Source organism: Chenopodium quinoa, unplaced genomic scaffold (genome assembly GCF_001683475.1).
Source record: "Chenopodium quinoa cultivar QQ74 unplaced genomic scaffold, ASM168347v1, whole genome shotgun sequence".
NCBI classification, from domain to species: Eukaryota; Viridiplantae; Streptophyta; class Magnoliopsida; order Caryophyllales; family Amaranthaceae; genus Chenopodium; species Chenopodium quinoa.
The window spans coordinates 9,921,600-9,946,526 of NW_018742418.1; the positions used below are offsets into that span (position 1 = coordinate 9,921,600).

Consider the following 24,927-nt stretch of genomic DNA (forward strand, 5'->3'; position numbering starts at 1 on the left):
AATAATTAGTTTGCTCATTTGTCAAATGAGCAAATAATTAGTTACTCATTTGTAAAATAAACAAACATTTTTTTGATCATTTGGGAAATGAGCAATCAATTTTTTGCTCATTTAGCAAATGAGCAAATAGTTAGTTGCTTATTTGTAACAGATATATGTCCTTTCCAATGGTAACATATGTAATCTACAGACATCACAAGGAGACAAATTAATGAAGCACATAAGACACGATGAGAAAGTTTATATATTAAATTAATAAAGTGTCCATTACTGATGTGATGCCAAGTAACTTTTTCTGTTCCACAATATGTTTCTTCAAATCAGATTCAATCTCCTCAATCTTTTCACTGGCAGAATCATATTTGACATCAGCTCATTCAAGAGGAATTATACGCCTTGTACTATTAGCATCCACCCAATCGAACACATCCTTAAATTGCTTTATAATGGAACTCATATTGGGGAGACCTTTGCCTGCAAATTACATGCTATGAATATCAGCACGGCATATAAAATGATCAAAATACAGGAGCGTCAACATGACAATATGTTCAAGTTGTTGCTAAATCTTGTTTTCATACTAAGTAAAAATTTCTAACTAAAGTTCAGATTTCTCAATATCATTCTAATATGCCACATGCTGAGAGTAAAGGCATAAGACAATTCTTTGCAGGCAAACACGTTTAAAAATGATCAAAAATATGGTTTTACCAACCTAATCGACTCCAAACACGTTTAAAAATAATATAATCTAAATTCATGTTTAAACCATAAATCTAACCCCAATAATCTACTCCATATCATTAATTTTTTTTATAAGTAGTTCAATTCTACCTAATAATCCATTTCTCTTTTTAAAACAGAGCAAATTATGCCACCAACTATATTGCTAAAAAAATAGGTAAAAATGGAGAGCCTAGTTAGAATTTGTTATCTGTTTTTCTCAGGATGAATATCAAGACCATGATAAAGATCTTTAAGACCATCAAACAACCCCTCTTGACCAAAATCAACAGAGCCCTGGTTCAACTCGTTCACCAGCATACCGAATTGATTTCCCCTTGACGATTTCAACCTTTACCTTGGCCACTCAACTATTTAATCCTCCTCGTGATTTGATAATCCTATTCTATGCACTCCATCATCATCATCATCATTTCTATTCCACGATATTGTTTTCCCCGATATAAGGCATACGATTTTCTTCAGAGTCATCTTTACTACAAGTATAATAGCTGGATTGGAAATTGCTACCTATATTGATCAAAGTATATGAAGAATTAAAGATAAAATTAACGAAGCTTGAATACAATTGCAATAGAAGTTGATTCAAGAATATCATGGGATATCTAATAGAGTTTTGACTGCATTTAAAATGTGACTACTTTACAAATGTCTTTTTGATTTTTTTTTTCATCAGTTTAAGGATGAACAATGTTGGTCATGATCAATTAGCCAGCTTAAGTGAAGACCTGTGCACATAGAATTCTGATGTAACAGAATTCTGTTATTGTTATAACAACTTAATTATGTTATAACAAACTGATGTATATATATACTGTACTCCCTTTTACAATTGAAACTGATTCATTTCTGAATAAGAAAATCTCTTCTCTTCTTTCTCTCTCTACTCTTTCTCTCTCAATACACTGAGATTTTCAACGTGGTATCAGAGCACGCGATTGAATTTCTTCGTTTCTGCAATTTTTTCAGCAATTCAGAGTTACAATTCTGAAATAATCTTCGTCTTCTTCAGTTGAGTTCAATATTGATTCAAATTTATGCGAATTTTATCAAGGAAATTTAGAGAGATTGATCAATATTTCTTCATATATTTTGTTTGCTTCAGTTTATTGTAAAAATGGCAGCAAATTCTGTTACACAAGATGTAACATCACCTTATTACATAAATCCTTCTGAAAACACTTGGTTGCCTATAGTTTCTGAAAAATTTTCTGGTGAAGCATATGGTGAATGGAAGAGAAGCATGATGATTTCTTTGGCTACGAAGAACAAGCTAGGGTTTGTGGATGGAAGCCTACCTAAGCCAGCTGAAAATGATGTGAATTGTGCAGCATGGAAAAGGTGTGATGCAATAATCATTTCTTATATTTTGAGGTCTTTGGAAAATTCGATTGCAAGGAGTGTATTGTTCTTGCCTACTTCTCAAGAAATCTGGAAGGATTTAGAAGAAAGGTTTTCACAAACTTGTGGACCTCAATTGTATTCTTTACAACAATCTTTGGCTGATTTGAAGCAAGGACCAGAAGTTTCTGTGACAGATTTCTTTACACAGATTAAAGCAATATGGGATCAGATTAATCAAATGAATCCTTTGCCTACTTGTGCAAGTAATGGCTGTACTTGTACTCAGATTTTCTTGAAACAACAACAAGAAGAAAGACTAGTTCAGTTCTTAATGAAGTTGGATAGTAGATTCACAACAGTCAGATCGAATATCTTGATGATGAAGCCTTTGCCATCTATTTCAATGGCATATAAATTGCTTGTTCAGGAAGAAAAGCAAAGGAAAACAACTCTGATTGATGAAGATTACTCAAGCAGCAGGGGCATGGTGTTTGCTACTGATTACAAAAAGAATACAGGTGGCAAGAATCATTTTCAGGGTTCTAGAATGACATTTCGATCAACAAATGGTAATAAACTGGTGGTTGCTGGAAAAAAACCTTTCTACAATCATTGCAAGTTTCCTGGGCATACTATTGAGACTTGTTTCAAATTACATGGCTATCCATCAAACTTCACTAAAGGGAAAGGAAGAACTGTTGCAGCAGTAGCTCAAATTGAAGATGAGGAGGACCTAGCTGATCATACTACACATGTTTCTGTGGATCAGTTTAACAGCATACTCAAGGCTTTACAATGTCAAGAACCTGGCTCATCAGCTGAATCACAGGCTCATGTGACAGGTACATGTTTATTAACCTGTTCAAACATTAAATGGATAGTAGATAGTAGAGCAACAGACCATATATGTTCAAGTTTAGACTTGTTTGAGACATATAAAGTGTTTGATAAGCATCCTAATACTATTACTATTGCTGATGGAAAACATGTGATAGTGGAACATATAGGGACAGTTTCCTTTAAAAATGGTATAGTGTTGCAGAATGTATTACATGTGCCGGGCATCAAGTTCAATCTTATTTCTACACATAAATTGTGTACTGACATGAACTGTGAAATTGTATTTACTCATGATAAGTGCTTAATTCAAGGGCCAACCTTGAATCAATCAGTGGTTCTTGGTTGTCTAGCATCAGGGCTGTATGCTGTAAATGACAGAACATCAAAGAAGGAAGAGCAATTGCTGCAGGAAGAGGCAATAGGTGGATGTAGTATGGTCAGAAGTCTTGATGATGATGCTAAGCTTTGGCATCTTAGAATGGGGCATATGCCTTTCAATAAGCTGTACCTAGTTAATTCTGTTTTTGATAATAAAGTAGGCAGTGCAATAGTATGTCAAGTTTGTCATAAGGCTAAGCAGACTAGAAAACCCTTCTCTGATAGTCTTGCTAGGTCAGAGAAACGTTTTGGTTTATTGCATATTGATACTTGGGGTCCATATAAAACTAAAAATCATGATGGTTTTAGTTATTTTCTCACAATTGTAGATGATTTTTGAAGGCATACTTGGACTTTTCTTATGAGAAATAAAGATGATGCAGTTCAAATTATTACTGATTTGATTGTTTTCATTAAAACTCAGTACAACATGGATGTTATGTGTATTCAGACTGATAATGCTAAAGAATTGTGTGAGGGTAATATTGTTCAAGTGTACAGAAAACATGGGATAAGGCATCAAAAGTCATGTGTAGATACCCCACAACAGAATGACAGGGTGGAAAGGAAACATAGGCATTTATTGGAAACAACATGGGCTCTCTATTTTCAATCAAGGGTTCCTGTGAAGTTTTGGGGAGAGTGTTTGCTGACTGCTACACGTGTAATAAACAGAATGCCTTTGAGTTCTGTTAATTTTGCATCACCTTATGAGGTTCTAAATGGGAAGAAACCTGATCTACATCATTTAAAGGTGTTTGGCTGTCTATGTTATGTTTCTACCTTGAAAACAGGAAGATCTAAGTTTGATTCAAGAGCCTCACCTTGTGTTTTATTAGGTTATCCACCTAATCAGAAGGCCTACAAAGTGTTTGATTTGGAATCAAAAAGGATGATTGTTTCCAGAGATATCATTTTTTATGAGAAGCATCTTCCTTATCATTTTGAGACACAACCTAACTCCACAAATCACCCTATCTTTCTTCCTTTAAACACTACTTTTAATGATACTACAGATTATCCTATACCTGAACCTTTTCTCACAAACAATGATACACACTCAAATTCTGTATCAGATGAATCTACCCTAAACATAAACACTCAGCCTCAAACAAACAACAATCCTATCCCTGATACAGAGCCAAGACATTCAGATAGAACTAGGAAGAGACCTGCTTATTTGGATAATTACATATGTGCTACTGCTTCCAGTTCTAGACATTGGTGCAACATTGTGCAATTTGATGTACTTCCAGTTTCAACGAAGGTCTTGATAAGCAAGACTGTTAATATCACTGAACCAGCTAGCTATCTTGAAGCATCTCTTGATGAAGGATGGGTCGAAGCTATGCAAAAGGAAATAAATGCCTTGAATGAAAATGGCACATGGGACTTAGTTTGTTTGCCTAAGGATAAGAAGGCTATAGGGTGCAAATGGGTGTATAAGGTGAAGCTTAAAGTAGATGGCAGTGTTGAAAGGTTAAAGGTAAGGCTAGTTGCTAAAGGATTCACACAAAAATATGGGATAGACTATCTGGAAACATTTTCTCCAGTTGTCAAGATGACAACAGTGAGATGTTTGTTAGCCATTGCTACGAACAAAAGGTGGAATATGTATCAGTTAGACATTAATAATGCCTTCCTGCATGGGGATCTAACAGAGGATGTGTATATGAAGGTTCCTCAAGGAGTTCCAAATCCTGATAACTTGGTTTGTAAACTCAGGAAGTCTCTTTATGGACTTAAACAAGCTTCTAGACAGTGGTTTGCAAAGCTGAATACTGAGCTGAAGTTAATGAAGTATGTGCAATCGAAGAATGACTACTCAATGTTCATCAAGAAGAAAGATGATAAGATCACAGTTGCTGTGATTTATGTGGATGATATAATTGTCACTGGATCAGATGAGAAGGAAATACAGTGGTTCAAGGAGCATATGTATTCAGTCTTTAGCATCAAAGATCTGGGTATACTAAACTATTTTTTGGGGATTAAAGTCTCTCATTTACAGAGTGGTATAGTAATGACACATAAGAATTTTACAAAAGAACTTCTACAGGACTGCAACATGGATGTTTCTAAAGCTGCTAAAACACCTCTACCTGCAAACATCAAACTCTTGGATGATGAAGGGGAGATGTACCCTGATCCAGAACACTATAGGAAGATAGTTGGAAAGCTGAATTTCTTATCACATACCAGACCAGAACTATCTTTTTTAGTCCAGACATTGAGCCAATTTATGCAGTCACCTAGATTACCTCATGTAAAGGCTTTACATCATGTTTTGCGATATGTTTCACACACTGTGGGACAAGGTATCATGCTACGTGCTACTGATCAGCTATCTCTAGTGGCATATTCAGACTCAGATTGGGCTGCTTGTCCCAATACAAGAAGGTCAGTCACAGGTTATGTGTTACTGTTAGGCAACTCACCTGTTTCATGGAAGTCTAAGAAGCAATCAACGATATCAAAAAGCTCAAGTGAGGCAGAATATAGAGCTATGGCAGCAACAGCTTCAGAAACAACTTGGTTAGTTAGACTCCTTACAGAGTTGGATGTTCTGAATTTGCAGCCTGTTACATTACACTGTGACAATCAAAGTGCGATTCATATAGGGAAGAATCCTATGTTTCATGAGCGCACCAAACACATAGAGATTGATTGTCATTTCACAAGAGACAAAGTGTTAGAAGGTTTGATTGACTTGACTTATACTCCTACTGCAGAACAATTAGCTGACATTATGACTAAGGCTTTAGGGTCACTTCAGCACAACAAGTTCAAGTCCAAGCTAGGCATGTATACAGATACCATCCCTAGCTTGCGGGGGGCTGTTGGTCATGATCAATTAGCCAGCTTAAGTGAAGACCTATGCACATAGAATTCTGATGTAACAGAATTCTGTTATTGTTATAACAACTTAATTCTGTTATAACAAACTGATGTATATATATACTGTACTCCCTTTTACAATTGAAACTGATTCATTTCTGAATAAGAAAATCTCTTCTTTCTCTCTCAATACACTGAGAATTTCAACAACTTGTTGTACTGTGAGAAAAGAGAAAGAGATTGAAAAAAAACCGACTTCGATGATTAATTGAAAATTTGATTTAGATTTCACATTAACAGTCGATAAAAATATTAAAAGAAATTTCCCTAAAATAACATCAAATTAAATCAATTACAAATCACAAAAACTTTTAAAAGCAAAAATATCCACAGAAAAATGAAGAAATCAAAAAATGAACTTGGAATAAGAACAATCCAGCAACACACACACACACACACAAAAAAAAAATTTGAAAAATTAAAAGATTTACCAGAGAGATGGATAGAACAATGGCGATAATATAGGTGGAGATTCTTAGTTAACAAGGACCCATGGCTAGGAGTGAGAGTTGTTGGATCAATAATTCTCACTTTACTACCAAGATAGAACTGCAACTCAATTCATCAACAACAACGTCAACTCTCCATCAACCACTTCTCATCAAAACACTACTTCCACCTAAAAATTCTTCGTCAACTGTCGAAGAAGTTATTGAGGTAACGACGGCAAATTGTGTGGCTATCTGCTGCTGTTCATTTTTCACTTCTCCAAGTCTCCACCAGTGTCCTCCTTAATGGGGTTATTCCCTTTTTTTTTTTTTTTTTTTGAATTGAAAAGAGAAAAAGTAGTAGATATCCACAAATGCTTGAGCCCTGCGATTAAATAGCAGCAACTTGAATAGACATGCTCACATTTGCACATGCATTACCCTCCCCATGAAACCCTGCCCAAGCAAAAACACATACAGACAAACACTATCTTAGTAACTTCCTTGCACACCATTCCCATAAGGAAAACAAAGCATAAAGCTTAAGTAGATCAAATTTCAGCTTCAATCACTAACACAGGACACAGTCCACGTGGATTTACACACAACAGCATATGCAATCAAAACAAAAGGGAACTAGACAGCATAACACTGCCCAAAAGATGGATTTTTAGTTTATATATATAATAATAGGAATAAGATAGTGTATAAAATCTTTATATTAAGCAGAATGCAGTTAAACCATACCTAGTCCCTGCAAAATGATGAGACTGTCTAGACACCAAAGCATACTGATATCACGTACATAAAAATTAGATACCTTGCTTCCTGCAATCCATGATTTTATATGTAAAGGCTTATCTTATCACTATTTCCAAACTATAAAGTAACGTTTCTCCATCTCGAAGTAGATGATTTTCTCAAGAGTATTTCAATTCTACCTGAAACCACTTCCAGTGACAAAACATACTTTAGTCAATTCTATCTTCAATATTTCCGAAACCATAGATTTCACTATCAAAATTGTTACTAAACTAAAATTGGCACGCTCATTAAATCGATTACAAGGATCAATTTACATTCAAACTAATTGAACGAGTATAAAACATTAAGAAACCAGAAAATGAACAAAATTAAATCAGAATATCATAAAATTGCTTCGTACTATCATCACATGATACAAACTACTAAAAATCACATAAAAACAAAGTAAAATGCCCAAAATCAATAAATTGATACTCACATCATTCGTTCATATGTAACAATAGCTTCGGTTAAATCCATTTGATGAAGAATTCGCGATTTCTAGGGTTTCAATAAAATCACAAAAATCTTATTCAATACCAAAATTTGAACAATTTTTGCCAAATATCAAAGGAAAAATAATTAAAACAGAAAATACCTAACTATAGTTGTAGATTCAAGTTGAAATTCAAAGATATCTCAGCATTATGATCAAAGCAGTATTCGTTCAGAAATTTTTGGGGAAAGAAGAGAAAGAAAGGCAAGACCTAGATCAATATCTAGAGAGAGAAAAAGCTGGACAATTTTTTTTAAAGTTTTCTTATATACAATCTAAAATTTACACTAATGCCGTTATTTTGACAGGGATAGATGTGGAGCATTGGATTTTGTTTGATCCAATGGTTATAAATTATTCTCACATATAATGTGTTCTCACATAAGGGATGTGTTCTCACATGGTCCCATTTCTATATATATATATGTGAGAACCTATCTTTTATGTGAGGACAAATCTTAGCCATTAGATTGTAATAAATCCAACAACTGAGATTAATGATATAAACCTTCCCTAACAACCTTTCTATTGTGCTCTCTCTCCACCACGAAGCTTCAAGGTTTATCAATGGCGTCAATTTCTCTCTCCTCTTCTTGTTCACGAGTATCAATTTTCATAAATTATTGAGGTTTGTAATTCTCTTAGTTTTGTAAATTTTGTAAATTCAATGATCTTAGTTTAATCTTAGCATCAAAATTTACAAAAAAAATTTCAATTGCATGTTAGCTTTAGTGTTTGAGAATTTCAAATTGTTCAGTTCTGATTATTACTGAATTACATAAATTATTTTCGTTAAAATATTCGATTATATTCGTTAAATTATTTCAGAATCTAATATTTGTCTGCGTGTTACTATTTTTAAGAACCCTAAGCTGCAATTTCCATATGGTTTGATATGATAACCTATGTTGATTTTGACTTGATTGATTAATCAATGGTAAAGAAATGAGGAAGTAAATGCACACCAAGTGTTTGTGAAAAAGGCGTTGAGAAGAATTATTTGATTTTTTTTCATGTTTATTTAATTTATAGTTTTGAACTCTCTGTGAATTGGTTATCACGTTTGCTTCAATTGGTTTTATTGCAATCATTAAGCTGATATATAGTCTTATTAGGAATGTAGGAGACTGGGTTATCACTTTTCTATTCACTTTACAATAATTAAGAGGCATGCTCATGATAATATAAGTTACCCTTTTCATGGCAGAACATATTACTTTATCCTTTTCCAACCTTCCAAATCATTTTTCTGAACATTTGTAAAAATATACTACCCAAAATATCCCCATCACAGTAGAGCACCTGGAACAAATGGTATTATCCTTCTAAATACCAACAGTTGGAAAACATGGAGTAAAATCCGGTGATGATCAAATCAGTATATGGTAGATTCAATTTTATTCTTGTTGTGTCACATGAAATTTCTGTACATTATGAAGATGCTTACAGGACTATACACTTTACAGTATCATACTGATCATTATATCCTGATGTCAACCAGGCTTGTCGACATTGCTCCTTTTTCCAATAGATTGTCAATGTATATTCCTCCAAACATTTAGTATTTTAAGATGCCTTGCAAACTACAAAGCTTTAAAATTTGTACCTCTTATATCAACACTCGCCAAAAGTTTAATCAAGCGTATGATGGAGAAGAGTCTAAAATTCGATGGTAAATATGTCTCTGTCCACCTCCGTTTTGAAGAGGTATCCAATGTTTCTTCAAGAATAGTTTGTCCTTATCTTTATAAAATGTGTAGAACATTGCTAATTTTGTGCCCATTTTCATGTGGGTCTGGCTGGGCATGTAGGACATGGTTTCATTCTCGTGTTGCATATACGATGGAGGAAAGAAAGAACAGTTTGAGATGGACTTTGTCCGAGAGAAAGGATGGAAGAGGAAATTTAAACGCAGGGGCACTATAATTAATCCTGGCCTCAATCGAATCAGTGGGAAATGCCCTCTAACTCCTGTGGAGGTATGTTTAATCTTTCACTCAAGCTATCAAGAGCCTTAAGGATTGATCTCCTGCAATATGCAGATAGGCCTTTAAAAAAAAGTACATTAATCAATGGATCTTTTTTTTTTTTTTTTTTTTTTTTAATCTCTAGATGTTGGGAACAAATAGTATATATCCTTGAAAAAAAATCCCAAATAACTCATAATTGGGGGGGGGGGGGTGTGCGGGTGGCCTTTGCACCTTTATATAATCACTTATCTTACCTTCCCTCCCATGCTCGCTTCTTGTCAACATAGGTTGGAATGTTGCTTAGAGGAATGGGGTTTGACAACAATACATTGATCTAGCTAGCATTAAGAAAACTATATCAGGAGGACAGACAGTTAAGTCCCCTATTAGAGATGTTTCCCCTTCTATATACTAAGGAGTCTCTTGCATCCCCAGAAGAGCTTGCTTATTTTAAGGTAATTATTGCAATTTTTCTTGCACTGTGAATAAGTTAATAGTGATCCAGGGTTTCATTGATCGTAATCATGATTTACTCCATATTTAAACATGTAGTATAAATTAGGTTCTTCACATCGCAAGAATTTTAAATGGCTGCAGCTGTAGCTTCCATTATTGTAAATCATACGAACTTATTCACCTGTGACAGGGATACTCTTCTAAATTGGCCGCTCTGGACTATATACAGTTTGTTTATTCAGCGAGGTTTTCTTGACCACACAGGGTGGAAATTTTCCACATTTCCTCATGGGTCATCGCAGATATATTTATGGTGGACATGCAAAGACTATCAAACCTGACAAGAAGAAACTTGCTCTTCTGTTTCATAACATGAGCATCAGGTAACTTTCCGTGTTCTCTTTGTTCAAAAGTTAACCTGGTTGATTGCAATTGTGATTTGCGTATGTGCACTAGCATGTAGTACAAAGCATATGATATCTGTGGGATTATGAAAGGTGATAGCTACTAGAGTTGCCCGAATTAGAACTTTGGATTTCTGCAATTATGTGGGATTATGAAAGGTGATAGCTGCTCGACTGTGATGAATATGTGGCTTATTGTTCTGCAGGAGCTCAGTGACATGATAGAAATCAAAGAAGAGGATATTTTGTCTACTCTCCAAAGTCTGGAGCTGATCCAGTATCGCAAAGGGAAACATGTCATATGTGAACCTATTAGCTCAATTGGTAGAGCACTATGCAAATGCATAGGGGATGTAGGTTCAATTCCTACATAGGTTTCTCTATAAACAAAATTAATAAAAAATATCAAATTCGTACTAAATTAAATGAGAAAAAAATGGTTTGAAATGATTTATAACTATATAAACTTTGTTACAATTAAACTCTCATACAACTTGTGTCTCCACATTACATAAATGAACCTACGTGGGATTCGAACCCACATGTTTTGTGCATTTGCACAATGCTCTACCCTTGAGCTAGTAAGCTAACGTATTTAAAACATTCAAACACACTCACAATTGAGCATTAATTTGACAAAATGAGTAAGAATCATTTGCTCATTTGAAAAATGAGCATTAAATAGTTTGCTCATTTGACAAAGGAGCATTGAATTTTTTACTCATTTGACAAATGAGCAAAAAATAATTTCTCATTTGACAAATGAACAAAATTAATTTCTTATTTAACAAATGAGAAAAAAATTAATTGCTCATTTGACAGATGAGCAAAAAATTAATTGCTCATTTGACAAATGAGGAAAAAATTTATTGCTCATTTGACAAATGAGGAAAAAATTAATTGCTCATTTGTCAAATGAGCAAATAATTAGTTGCTCATTTGTCAAATGAGCAATTATTTGTTGTTGATCTGGTGATCGACTCAACAAATTGTCTAAGAAGAACCTTACATACCTCTTAACAAATTATCCAAGAAGAACCGTACATACCTCTTCACCTACAAGCGAAATGAGAATATATTCAAGTTTAAGATGCAGAGAGACAGGAAGTCTGTCATATACTGATATATGTCCTCAATTGCAAGCTCTACTGTAATATCACCAATTACAGTCATTTTAAAATTCAAAAGAAATTATGAAATTCAAATTAACAATAATTTCCAGCATACAAATGCCACATAACTAATGTAAACAATTACCACAGATATAACAGGAACAGTCACAAGCACTTAGAGCTTAGATTTTGCATATACTGATATATGTCCTCAATTGCATATTGAGTGATTCCTCTCATGGTATATGTTTTACCACTACTAGTCTGCCCATATGCAAAAATGGTTGCTGCAAGAAAGGAAGTTTGAACTAAATCAACAAACAACATCCACTAAACTTAACCAGAATAAAGATATCTATATAATCACCATTAATCCTAATAAGAGCTGATAAGGTCACATCCTTTGCCCCTCCTTCATAAACCCTCGCGGTCACACAAGTTAACTTTATCTGATACACAAAACAACCATGATTTATTAAGCTTCACTTTATAAAAACTTGTATCATACCCTTGGTTCAATAAAACTATGAAATTACCAAAGGTGAAGGAGAAAAAAGACTTCTCTCATCATTGGAATTCTTGAACACTACTGTCTCCTCATCTGGGCACTCCAATGCAATCAAATCTTACATTGCTTTTTCCCTCAATCTTAGCGGCCTAATTCGAACCATTACCATTATCTTCTCCTCTCGAACTTTCTTCCCTCTGGAGTACATGATGATGTGGTTGTTAGGACCTTGGACAACAGAATCTTGGGCTCTCCCATTTTCAACACCCAATTTCAAAATCCACTTTTCAAATAGTTTAGTCGTTTTATCAAACACTTAGATGGAAATTACAAGAATTGGGTTAAGTGTTCAACAAACATTAAACAAGACTCTTGCATATATAACTGGGTACAAAATCAATCTAATCAAACTTCAGATTATCGATTACTAAATTCAAATCATGCTCATGTAAGAATACTTCTAAATGTTATTACAAAAGGCCAAGGTAACCACCAAAATGTTTGAAATAAAATCAGACTGTCTTTAGTTGCATCTGTACAGAAATTACACCTCAAATTCTCTTAAAGTTTCATAAGTTTACAGAATATCACATAGATGTTCCTCCGAATACTATAACTCACAAGAAAAGGAAATTTATAACTGATATCATAATACAGTAATAAAGGACATGTTAAATGTTATGCTTGAATTTAATGGAAAAATTTGCAAGTCTTATTCCTATAAGCAAGTTTGCCCCTGTTGTAATTTTCTTCCATTAATAATGATACAAAATTCGAATGTTATGTTCAGGCATTTAACTAGACAATGTTGGACAGCGAAAACCAGAAAGAAATTTGGGGTGTGTATGTTCAACAAGCACATTACAGATTCAGATTCACAAATAAAAAACTAAAAGGGGTACCTTTTCCTAGAGATCAAGGTCCTCTGACGATGTTAAATTAACTATTGCCTTCAGAAAAACATAATCTCTGAAAAAAGGAAGCTCTGCCTGATCAGCATTCTCTAATTGGAACTCTGCCAAATCACCGATTAGAAAGACACATTTTCGGAACAAGGAAACTTGCCGCTATTATCCGTGAATGAATTTGATACTTTGAATCTCACCTCTTGATCACTATTTTTTGAGTTATTTCTCTCTTTTACTTCATTCACCTTTCCTTTGAAATTGGGTTGGTAAGGCTGAACATCTTAATATAATCTTTTATCAATCATCAATGCAATGAAACCATGCAAAACATAAAGTAAATTAATCTCAGCGTTCGTAAGGCTGAACATCTTAATTCTACATTAAAACGGATATTATATATAGGACATATAAATGAAACTACCACTAATCCATAATTCCTTACAACTTTTAATATTAAAAACACAGTAAGACTAGTAGTAAACTGGTAATACTCCATTTGAAACTCCAAAAACTGAGTAAATACTACCGTTAGAGCAACTCATCGGTACACCTAGCCGTAAAATGTTGCCTGAACCAACTACGATTAGTGCAACTCAGTATAATTCTTAACTTCAGCATCAAATTTCTGTTGCAAATTTTTCGAATTAGAATTCACAAGTAAAACAGGGGTTTAAGTGTTTGGATTACCTTGAATGTTCGAAGGAAGCTTTATACTGGCTTTAACAGTACTCACAACCAAACCAAACCCGCAACATAATTGCAACAAAATCGAGCAAAAATCGCAACAAAACCACAACATAATTTCGCAAATACACAACTAAGACAAGAATACATGTTAAAACCTAAATTCAGGCAAAATAAAACTATAATCAACTTGATAATTACTCAAAAAAACGAAAATAAAACTAAAATCAACAAAAAAACAAACTAAAACATAATCGACACAAAGTAACCTAAAATTAGTGAGATGAAATCAGCACAAATAAAACAAAAATCAAAACAAAGATAAAAAAATGAATGTAACCTAAAATTAATTGAAAAATAGCAAAAAAATAAACAATAAACTTACATTGACGAACAATTGATAAAGATTGAAAAAGTTGTGATGAAAATTCAGAGAGAAAGAGAGTAGAAAACTGGATGAAATTGAACGAGGAGAGAGAAATTGTGCGTGAAAGAAGAAGGAGGAGAGAAAAAAAAACTCAGAAATTGTTTTAAATTAAAATGGTTTTGTTTAAACCGGGATTGTATTGTGACCGTTGGATGTAATTGATCCAATGGTTATAATGAGTCCTCACATATAAAAGAGTTCTCACATAAGGGATGTGGTCTCATATGATCCCATTTATATATATATATATGTTCTAGATGGAATAATATACCCAACAAAAATTCCCTCTTATATTATTCTCTACATTTCTCTCTCCATATTTAACATATTGTATTGGTAACCGATGAAGATTACTCCCTCCGTTTATAATACTTGCTCCATTTCTTCATGCGCGGAGTTTTGGGAGAAATTGGAGTAAGTAATAAAATATATAGGTAATGGGGTAGGTGGAAGAATAAAAAATTCTAAAAAGCAAAAGTAGTTAAGAGAATTGGAGGAGAGAAAATATGAAATTGATAAAATATGATTTATGTTGGGTCCACTAGTTGAGAGGAATGAATTAAATATTGTAAAAACGTTCCAAATAAGAAAATGGAGCAAGTATTTAAAAACGGTCGAAAATAAAAAGTGAAGCAAATATTTAAAAATAGAGGGAGTACAATAAATGGATACAAAAGTCAATAATGGAAGGAATATATAGTGATTGATTAATTTATTCCTAAACTAATTACTACCAGCCACCAAACTGCATAAATCAGTTCAAGTCTAACTTGGATTTCCACCCATCTATCACTTTTCTGTAACGATAGCTTCTATAAGACAAAAGAAATAGTTGTGAAGTAAATCTAAAGCTAACAAAAAATCTCCCAACAACCAAATGTAACAAAGAGACCATAAATTTATGCAACCTATTACATGAGTAAACGTATATTAGGTCTTAAAAAAACGTATGTGTAGCCCACACTAACACGTCTTCAATACCATTAACGCCATTGACGATATTGTTAAAACTCTATATCCAAATTGATTTATACTAGTGACATGTTTACACTGATCATTTACTGCCACATGCGAAGACCGTTGCAACTTATGTAATGAATTTGCACAAACACAAACAAATCTATCTTTGATCTATCCCATATTAATAGTATTGATCGATACATCATTATATTGACCTTAATGACCTACCCATTTCCCATTATTAATATTGGTTGATTCTCATTTGAAATTTTCATCTCGAAAAGAGATCAGATAAACTTTAATTATCAAGTACTTTTGAAATATTAACTCTAAAGAATATCTATAACTATATAACTAAAATAAAATAAAAACATGTCAATTACATCACCATTATACACATGTCAATTACTCCCTCTAGATTTTCTCTTTGGGAGGGTTTTTGGTTCCCTCTAGGGTTTCTCCCTTAGGAAGGTTTTTCTATCCTCCATTGCTAGTTTTTTCTAATTTTTTGAAGGTTTTCCTTCACTCTTCTCCTTTCCTCTCTTTCTCTTTTATCTCTTTTCTTCTGATCTCAATTGTAAATTTTTGTAGGGGCTTCCACCGGTGTTTTTACCGGTGGTAAGCCTCAAAAAAACATTTTAATGCTTTCAATAAATGGATCCCATCTTTATGATGGTGATTATTCTATTAGGCTTAATTTCTTTGTTCGTTCGTCTGTCAAAGATTGAAATTTAGGGTTTTATAATCTCCGAAGGTATCTAGAAGGCTATATGAGTTTTTTCACCCAAACAATTATTCATCCATGGATCTCAAGCCGAATTAGTGCTAACTCACAGATTGTATTGTTTCGGATGAAATTTTTTATTAAGGCGATTGTTGATCGAATCTGCGATGTAACTAGTTCTAAGGTGATTTGTATTTATGTTGGAACTTTTTAGATTTCCTAGGAATTGTTTGTAAGTGCCGTTTGACTATCTTCCATTAATAAAATCTTTATTCTTCTTGTCAAAAAAAAAAAAACCATTATACACATGTCAATTCCACAAGAAAATAGATCCCTCCAAAATTGCTTATGACATCATATTTGATTATTTTCCCATATTTTTGTCGACTTCCTTCCAAATTCAATATTGAAAAATTAAATAAAAGTGTGAACATTAATTAACCACAAACGTATTAGTCTCTTTCCAAAAATCCTCCTTTTGTGAATTAATTATTTTATACTTTTTATTGAATTTTTTTCTCTAAATCCTACATTGCAAGAGTAGTACTAATCTAGTTTATAATTATATTCTTGGTTGAAGATCTTAATGTCCTAATGTGGATTAAAACTGTGAAAAAAAGACTATTTTGTGTCTACTTGTAAATATAGTGCTCAACTAGATATTGGTCTGAACAAATATTACAATTTTGTAATATTTAAACTAAATGAGTTGAAAATATAGTAGTTTGAAACTATAACGATAAAAATTTTAAGCAACTATTGCATGAATTAAACTCTAATATGGTTAATTTAGAAATAATTGATAAGAAATAACATGTAATGCTTGTAACAGAAAAAGAATGGTGAAGTATTAGTGCATATATTGAGTTAATTATTGCTAAATAGTAAGATAATTATTATAAGGGTGTTCGAATAGACACAATAACAATAGAGTTTAGATGATAAGTTATCTATCTATTTATTTATACTATTGATTAAAAGACATTTATAAAATTGTGTATGTGCCACGTGTATCCTTTCTTACAACAATATGACGCCACATCATTATTCAACAACCTTTAGCATCATGCCACATCCTCATTCAATGATCTTAATTAAAAATGCATACAAAGAAATTTGAACCCCAAACCTCATTGCATGGAAACCACATGTATTACCATCTTAGCTAGAATTAAATCATACAATATTAATCCACATTTATATATAAGTACATACATGTATTAAAACGTAGAATAAAAACCAAAAAAAAAAAATAAAAAAAAAATAATAATAATTCCAAAATAAGCTATTGTTGTCATTGTATTCTAATTTACTCACGTTAAAAAATTAATAAGTCTTTTAAAGCGCCTAATATAAAAATGAAATTATTCAAAGTATTACCTGGAGCAAAGCCTGAGTCACACACTAACACTATATATTAAAAGACGTTCTTAAACAAGCTTACATGCCACGTGGCGCCCTCCTCGATTAATCGAGTCTTTTTATTTCACGTGCTTAAAAATATGGATTATACAGATTTGAACCACAACTTTAGTATAAAAACTAAAGCATCAACCACTAAGCTATCACCATATTATATGACATTCTACTAAAATTAAATATAAATAAGAATTTCAATTATGGAATTAAAGCGGTAATTCGGGAGATCGCCCGAGCCTAAAAACTAGTTTATATTTTAAATAAAAGCTTTTTATGGACTTTCCATATCATTACTTAGAGAACTCTTTTGGTTTGACATTATGCACAAATTTAGTTGCTATCAGTATTAATGAGGGAAAATATGTAAATAAATATTTGTAGGGGTATAAATGTCCACACACTATTTTTAAGAGTTAATACAAAAATCAATTAACATTAATGAAGACAAATTAAATAAATAGACCTTTTAGAGGGTATAATTGTCCAAACAATATTCATAGGAATTATCTCAAGTCTTTTTAAAAGGTAAGGAGTATAGTGGCTAATGTGTGCGTTCTGGCACGGACATGTACACGAAATTCTTTTGGTTTGACTTTATGTCACAAATTTAGTTGTTGATTAATGAGGGAAAATAGGTAAACAAATATTTATAAGGGAATAAATATCTGCACACTATTATTAAAAGTTAATTTTAAAAAAACAAGGAGTAACATTAATAAGGGCAAATAAATGAATAAATTGGGATTTTAGAGGATATAATTGTTCAAATACTATTAATAAGATCAAGAGTTATCTCAACCTGTGGGGGATAGGGATTTCCAATAAATATAAATTCTACTTGCTAAATACATTTAGAGATTGTTTGATATATGAAAGTTAAATTTATTTACTAATGTCTATCAACAATTTTCATTTTCCTTCAATGTTCTTTGTAAAACGAGTACATAAGTGATGACTTCAATAATTTGACAATTTGTACAGAGTTGAGTACTTTGATCCCTAATCTTATATGGATAATTTGGGATAAAGGGAATACTACAAAAATCTGGAACTTCGTTTATGAGTTTAAATTAGAAAATGAGTATGTGTACTGTGTAGCGCAAATTTTTAGCCGATCTCCTGACCAAATAAAGTTGGCTGATCATTCGTTTTGAAAATATATTGAAAGTAACATTGAAATTGGAAATTAATATTGGAAATTAATATTGGTGTGTGGGGATGAGGAATCGAAATATATACTTGAATTATACCAAAATATATATTTTACTGGTTCCAAGTAAATATATACTTGTATTATACAAAAATATATATTTTACCAAATAAACAAACAAACAAACAACAATCAATCAATCAAAGCCTTAATCCCATAAGTGGGGTCAGCTACATGAATCAAATTTGATTATTTCGTGTAATAATCGACAAAAATCCTCCTCCTCCATCCCTTACGATCCAATGCCTCATCCTCATGCACCTCCATATACTTCATATCCTTTTTAAATCCTACCATCCAAGTCATTTTCGGTCTCCCTCTCCCTCGTTTAACCCCTCCATGGTCCCACTTTTCCACTCTTCATACCGGTGCATCCTCGGGTCTTCATCTTATATGCCTAAACCAACGCAGAAGATTTTCCCTTAATTTGTCTGCAATACCTGCCACACCTACCTTCTTGCGAATAACCTCATTTTTTTTATTCTACCTCTTAGAGTGTTCCCGCACATCCACCTCAACATTCACATTTCCGTAACCTCCATCTTTCTAATGTGCTCCTTCTTAGAAGCCCAACATTCTGTATCATAGAGCAACACTGGTCTTATGGCAGTCCTATATAATTTTCCCTTCAACTGTAATGGAATGCTTCGGTCGCATAACACTCCCGTGGCCGCTCTCCACTTAAGCCATCCCGACATAATCCTGTGGGCCATGTCTTGATCAATGTCACCATTTTTCTGGATAATCGACCCAAGATATTTAAAACATTCGCTCATGGTCAAGTCCTTTCCATCCAAACTCACCACCTCATTGCTTGTCCCCCTCTGAGTATCAAAGCGGCAGACCAAATATTCAGTCTTACTTCGACTTAGCTTAAACCCTCTAGATTCCAACCTTTGCCTCCATTGCTCCAACTTGGCATCTTTAGTTTCATCCACCAAAACGATATCATCCGCAAATAGCATACACCATTGGACTTCATCTTGAATTGGTCTAGTTACTTCATCTAGAACCATTGCAAAAAGGAAGGGGCTTAATGCAGACCTTTGATGCAATCCAATTGTAATAGGAAAATCTTTTGTCAACCCTCCACATGTCCTCACATTTGTTGACACATCCCGATACATATTCAACATTGCCCACCAAAGTACCTCAATGATAATAATAAATTTCAATAAAGTCTAATAAGCTCTAGTAAATTCCAATAAATTCAATAATGTCTAATAAGTTTAATCATTAAAGTCTAATAAGTTCAATCAGGTCGTCTAATAAGTTTCAATAAGTTCAATCAGGTCTTGATTAGGGGATTTATCCCGCCACATGGACCTATTATACTCTGCCACATGTCATCCACGTGGACCAACTAGAGCCTGCCACGTGTCACCTCGTGAGAGGTCCAAGGTGGACCAATCAGGCCACGACACGTGGCAAACAGATGGCCAACTAGGAAAGTGGTCTTTAAGGGCCCAAATACCTAGGCAAGCCCAGTCAGTCCTAGGTTTCTGAAAACCTAGTACTGGGCACACATTTCAAGACCCTATAAAAGGGAGATGTTCCCTCTGAGAACATCATTCAGAAATTCAAAAAACACACGTGTATATTGATTGCTGCGCATTAAACCCAGCATTAATTGCACTCCTCGAGAGCTAAGGCTCGGATATTGAGACTGTCTCAGACAGTTGGATAATCACTCTCCTTCCAAGAGGAGCCCGATCCCCTTTACTTTCCACATCTTTACTTTCGAACACGTTCTAACTTGATCGTCGGAGGCGGAACTCCCACCCACAGGAGTCTCCGTTGTTTTGCAGGTACATACATCCAGAGGCCAGTCTTGGTGTTGTAACTTTCCCGCAGGACATCCAAAAACCCTGAAACATTTGGCTCCGTCTATGGGGAGAGTACTTTAAGATGACTTCACAAGAAACTGTACCGCCTCTTAATGAGAAGCGGCCTATGGCCGACGTCCAGGTCTATACAAACCAGGATACAGATGACGACTGTGAATTCGACACACACACGTCCCCTAACGAGTCCCTGAGAACTAGGCGCATCTGTGCCATCGAAAAGAGGGAACGAAATGGCGAATAGGCGGGCCATAGTGAACTAGTCGGAATAGTCAGCCAAAAAGCCCTCCCATTTTGGGAGGAATAAGTTGGTTTAAGACCGAGAGGCCACTCCTTACCCTAAATCAAGGGAGGGACAGAAGCCCTTGATAAATTTGGCCAGACTTCGGTTCCCTGAGCCAGGGAAGAGGAAGGCCATCCGGCATGTACAGTCGGATGGTTCAAAGAAAACTTATTCTGATGCCCGGATGTTAATCCAGCAAAAGAAGAACATACAACTGTCGGAGTCGGCTTCAACGTCGAACTTACAAGACAGCTTTTAGAATACCTCAATGAGGTATTCACAATCAAACCGAGAGAACCAGAAACGCGGCATGTCCGCCCACTCTAGTCCTCAGACGCTTCATGCGGCCCTGTATGCACCTCAACAGTCGTACATGCCGTATGGACAACCTTACATGCAGCCGACCCTCTTCGGGGGGCAGGCGACACACAATGTCCAACCCTTGGACTGACAGCTTCGACTGCTAAGACTTGGAGAACAACCCTCTGTGTTCTCCAAGGAAATAACTGAGGTCGCACAGCCGGCCAAAGGTGAAAAATGTGCTGGTAGGTGCCTATGACGGTACCACCAACCCAGAAGACCACCTAATGGCATACACCAACCTTATGTATTTTCAAGGGCTGGATGATGTCGCATGGTGTAGATGCTTCCCGGCCACATTGAAGGGCGTCTCCCAACAATGGTTCGGCAACTTGCCAACCGGATGCATCAATAATTTCAGGACGCTTGCATACTTATTTGCGTCCAACTTCTCAATGAACATCCCTGCGAAGAAAACAAGTCTTGACTTGGGAGCTATACAGCAGGGAGAGAAGGAAGGCCTACGATCATACATCTGTTAGGTTTACAGTGATTTCAATGAAGAAAACACTTAAAATATGTATGGGAACAAAACCTAAATTATATGATTACAATATAGATTGTAAATATCAAATACAACATAATGTATTTCAATCAAGTATTATCAAAATCTAAGAAATTACAGAAATTTACAAAGGACTACACTAGTGTGAAAAGTCAAACTTGCCTTTCCTCCAAGCCAATGACAACAAGCATGAACAAGAGAATGATAATGTCCCGTAAAACTCAAACCTTGATACACTATCAAAGGCGTGTATACACTTTCCTAAGGAGGTTTATTTCCCCTACATGGTGCTTGGGTTAAACCGAAAATCCTCTTTGAGATACAATTGACAGCAAATTTCGTTCTTAGCACTATAATCGAAATACAATGAATAATTCACAAAGAAGGCTAAATTTTTAGAATTTTTCAAAGAGAAGTTTGCAAGATTTCTCAATGAAAAATGTGGAGAATTATATTTCTTGGAGAGGAAGAACCAGAGAGAAAACTAAATCATCATCTCTCTCAATCACATCTTTTTAATAGAAGATCGAAAAAACTGCAACTGCCAGAGGGCCGCGGGCGCGACAGCCTAACTCGTGGGCGCGGCGGACAGGGTGAACATGGTTCACTCCCAACTTTCTGGAGATGCCGGGCCGCGCCCTGGGAGAGGGCTCTCCCCAGACCCGCGGGCGCGACACCCTATGCTGCGGGCGCGACACCCTATGCCGCGGCGCGGTATCCCAACTCCCCACATACACTCTATATATTCCAACAATCCTCCCCATATAGAGTGTGTACTTTAAAACTTTCTCCACTACTATCAATTTAAGCCACATCTCATGCATCAATGTCAATGTCCCTACGGATTGAATTGACACCTAGTACAACACACTTAACGATGATCATATTCCATGATTTCCATATGGATTGAATCACACGAATATATCCAACCATTAGAAGGTGAATTACACACAAGACAAATCTAATTAATCATCACTTGACACTTTTAACAGCCATGTGTCCGTATCTTTCATAAGTTCATCAAAGTCTATATGTCCATCTAGACTTCTTGAAGCGGTTAAACTTCAAATTATATAGGTAGGTTCTCATATACGTGATAGTGCCCTAGTGACAAGACACCTTCATTTAGAGCTTCTTAACTCTAAATCTTTGAGAACTTTAAATAGACGCTACCTTACACATCACAAGTAATATAGCAATATGGGTCATCAAACATTGCTGACAAACAACAAAAATTCAATTCAACCACATTGAATCTAAGACTTGATGTTTCTTCAAGAGTTAGATTGGGTTTCACAAATTTGTGTTTTTGGACATAAACTCATTCCATTCATAGCAAATATGATGGAATGCCTTGGCATTGCCTTTGTAAAGCAATCCGCCAAATTTAACTTTGTTGGAATATAGTCAAGACTTATGACCTCATCATTGATAAGCACTTTCACTAGGCTATCCCTAAGTGAAATATGCCGAGACTTACCATTATACACTTGACTATATGCCTTTATTAAAGCCGAATTCAAATCACAATGGATTGCCACCGGTGGCATTGACTTTGGCAATAAAGGCAATTCTATCATGAGATTCCTCAACCACTCAACTTCCTTACTAGCTAAAGCAAGGGAAATAAACTCCGTTTCCATAGTGGAATCCGCAATGCAAGTTTGTTTTTTAGAAGACCATGAAATGACACCTCCCCCAAACATGAATACCCAACCACTAACAGAAGAGTCATCCTCTTTGTAAGTGATCCAACTAGCATCCGAATATCCTTCTAAAACCAAAGGAAATCCACTATAAGTCAGACCATAGTCTAACTTACCCGTTAGGTACCTCAAGACCCTTCGAATTGGAAACCAATGTTGCACACCCGGGTTACTAGTAAATCTACTAAGTTTCCCTACAACCAATGCAATATCCGGTCTTGTACTTGTCATGGCATACATTAAGGATCCAATTATCCTCGAATATTCCAATTGGGAAACCATTTTCCCCGAATTCTTAACCAATTTAACATTAGGTTCCATGGGGGTGTTTACAGGACACTTATCAAACATATAAAACCGTTTGATCATCTTCTCAATATAATGAGATTGACTTAAGATAAGTCGTCCATTGTCCCTAATAATCTTGATGCCCAAAATGACATCCGCCTTCCCCAAATCCTTCATCTGAAAAGATGAGGATAAGAATTCCTTGGTTAATTCTACTTGTTGTAGACTTGTACCAAAGATAAGCATATAATCAACATATAGACAAATGATGACACCATGACCTTTTTCATCAAATTTGGTATATATACACTTATCAGCTTGATTCACTTTGAATCTAAAGGACAAAATTGTGTCATCAAATTTCCGATGCCACTGCTTTGGTGCTTGTTTAAGTCCATACAATGACTTAATCAATTTACAAACCTTATTTTCCTGTCTTTTCAAAACAAACCCTTCGGGGTATTTCATATATCTTCCTCTAGATCTCCATAAAGGAATGTCGTCTTGACATCCATTTTATGAATCACTAGATTATATACCGAAGCCATTGCAATTAATAACCTTATGGAGGTAATTCTTGCAACTGGTGCATAGGTATCGAAATAATCAACACCATGCTTTTGCCTAAAGGCTTGGATAACCAATCTGGCTTTAAATTTCACTATGGAGCCATCCGGCCTCCTTTTCCTAGTGAAAATCCACTTATAACCAAGAGGTTTGCAACCGGGAGCTAAATCCTCTAAGACCCAGGTATTATTTCCCATGATGGAATCCATCTCATCATTTATAGCTTCCTTCCAAAATGCACTATCTTGAGAAGATATGGCCTCACTATAACTCTTTGGATCACTATCCACATTAAAACAATATGGAATATTGGAACTAAGGACATTCCTAGAACCTTCAACTAAATAAATTCTAAAGTCATCAAGAGGATTCCTAGGTCTTCTTTCCCTAGAACTTCTCCTAACTTGAGGAGTTTCAACATTCTCACTTTCGAATGTATCTTCATGAGGTTCAAGTTGATTATTCAATTCTACTATCTCCCTATCATTGACACTGATTTATAGATCTTCCGGTCTACTCATTGATGAAAACCGATTTTCATCAAAAATTGCATCTCTCGACTCAATAACCGAATGAATCGATATATAGTCATTTTTGTTCTATTACATAGAACCTATAGCTTTTTCTATGCTCAGCATAACCTATGAAAATGCAATCCAA

At 34.8% G+C, this 24,927-nt stretch overlaps 1 protein-coding gene and 2 long non-coding RNA genes across 10 annotated transcripts; all 3 read right to left on the reverse strand.

The window, feature by feature from the left end:
- Positions 1 to 227: 227 nt before the first annotated feature.
- Positions 228 to 8,508, reverse strand: LOC110713516. Of its 4 annotated transcripts, none has more exons than XR_002509969.1 (5): positions 8,035 to 8,508; positions 7,876 to 7,937; positions 7,380 to 7,573; positions 6,636 to 7,088; positions 228 to 474 (listed from the first exon to the last, which is right to left on the reverse strand). It is a non-coding gene; the product is annotated as an uncharacterized LOC110713516 (long non-coding RNA). The 4 variants fall into 4 exon arrangements; XR_002509968.1 differs by having other exon boundaries at positions 7,380 to 7,582; XR_002509967.1 differs by lacking the exon at positions 7,380 to 7,573 and having other exon boundaries at positions 8,035 to 8,488.
- Positions 8,509 to 11,706: 3,198 nt separating this feature from the next.
- On the reverse strand, positions 11,707 to 14,740 carry LOC110713527. 5 transcript variants are annotated; one of them, XR_002509974.1, is made up of 4 exons: positions 13,285 to 14,731; positions 12,411 to 12,579; positions 12,242 to 12,323; positions 11,871 to 12,161 (listed from the first exon to the last, which is right to left on the reverse strand). It is a non-coding gene; the product is annotated as an uncharacterized LOC110713527 (long non-coding RNA). The 5 variants fall into 5 exon arrangements; XR_002509975.1 differs by adding an exon at positions 11,707 to 11,818 and having other exon boundaries at positions 12,020 to 12,579; positions 13,285 to 14,739; XR_002509978.1 differs by having other exon boundaries at positions 11,871 to 12,579; positions 13,285 to 13,581; positions 14,360 to 14,735.
- A 4,495-nt stretch (positions 14,741 to 19,235) lies between these two features.
- Positions 19,236 to 19,841, reverse strand: LOC110714726. The gene has a single exon (XM_021893267.1). It carries the CDS (start codon positions 19,839 to 19,841, stop codon positions 19,236 to 19,238), a length of 606 nt encoding a protein of 201 aa, XP_021748959.1.
- Between the last annotated feature and the right edge of the window lie 5,086 nt (positions 19,842 to 24,927).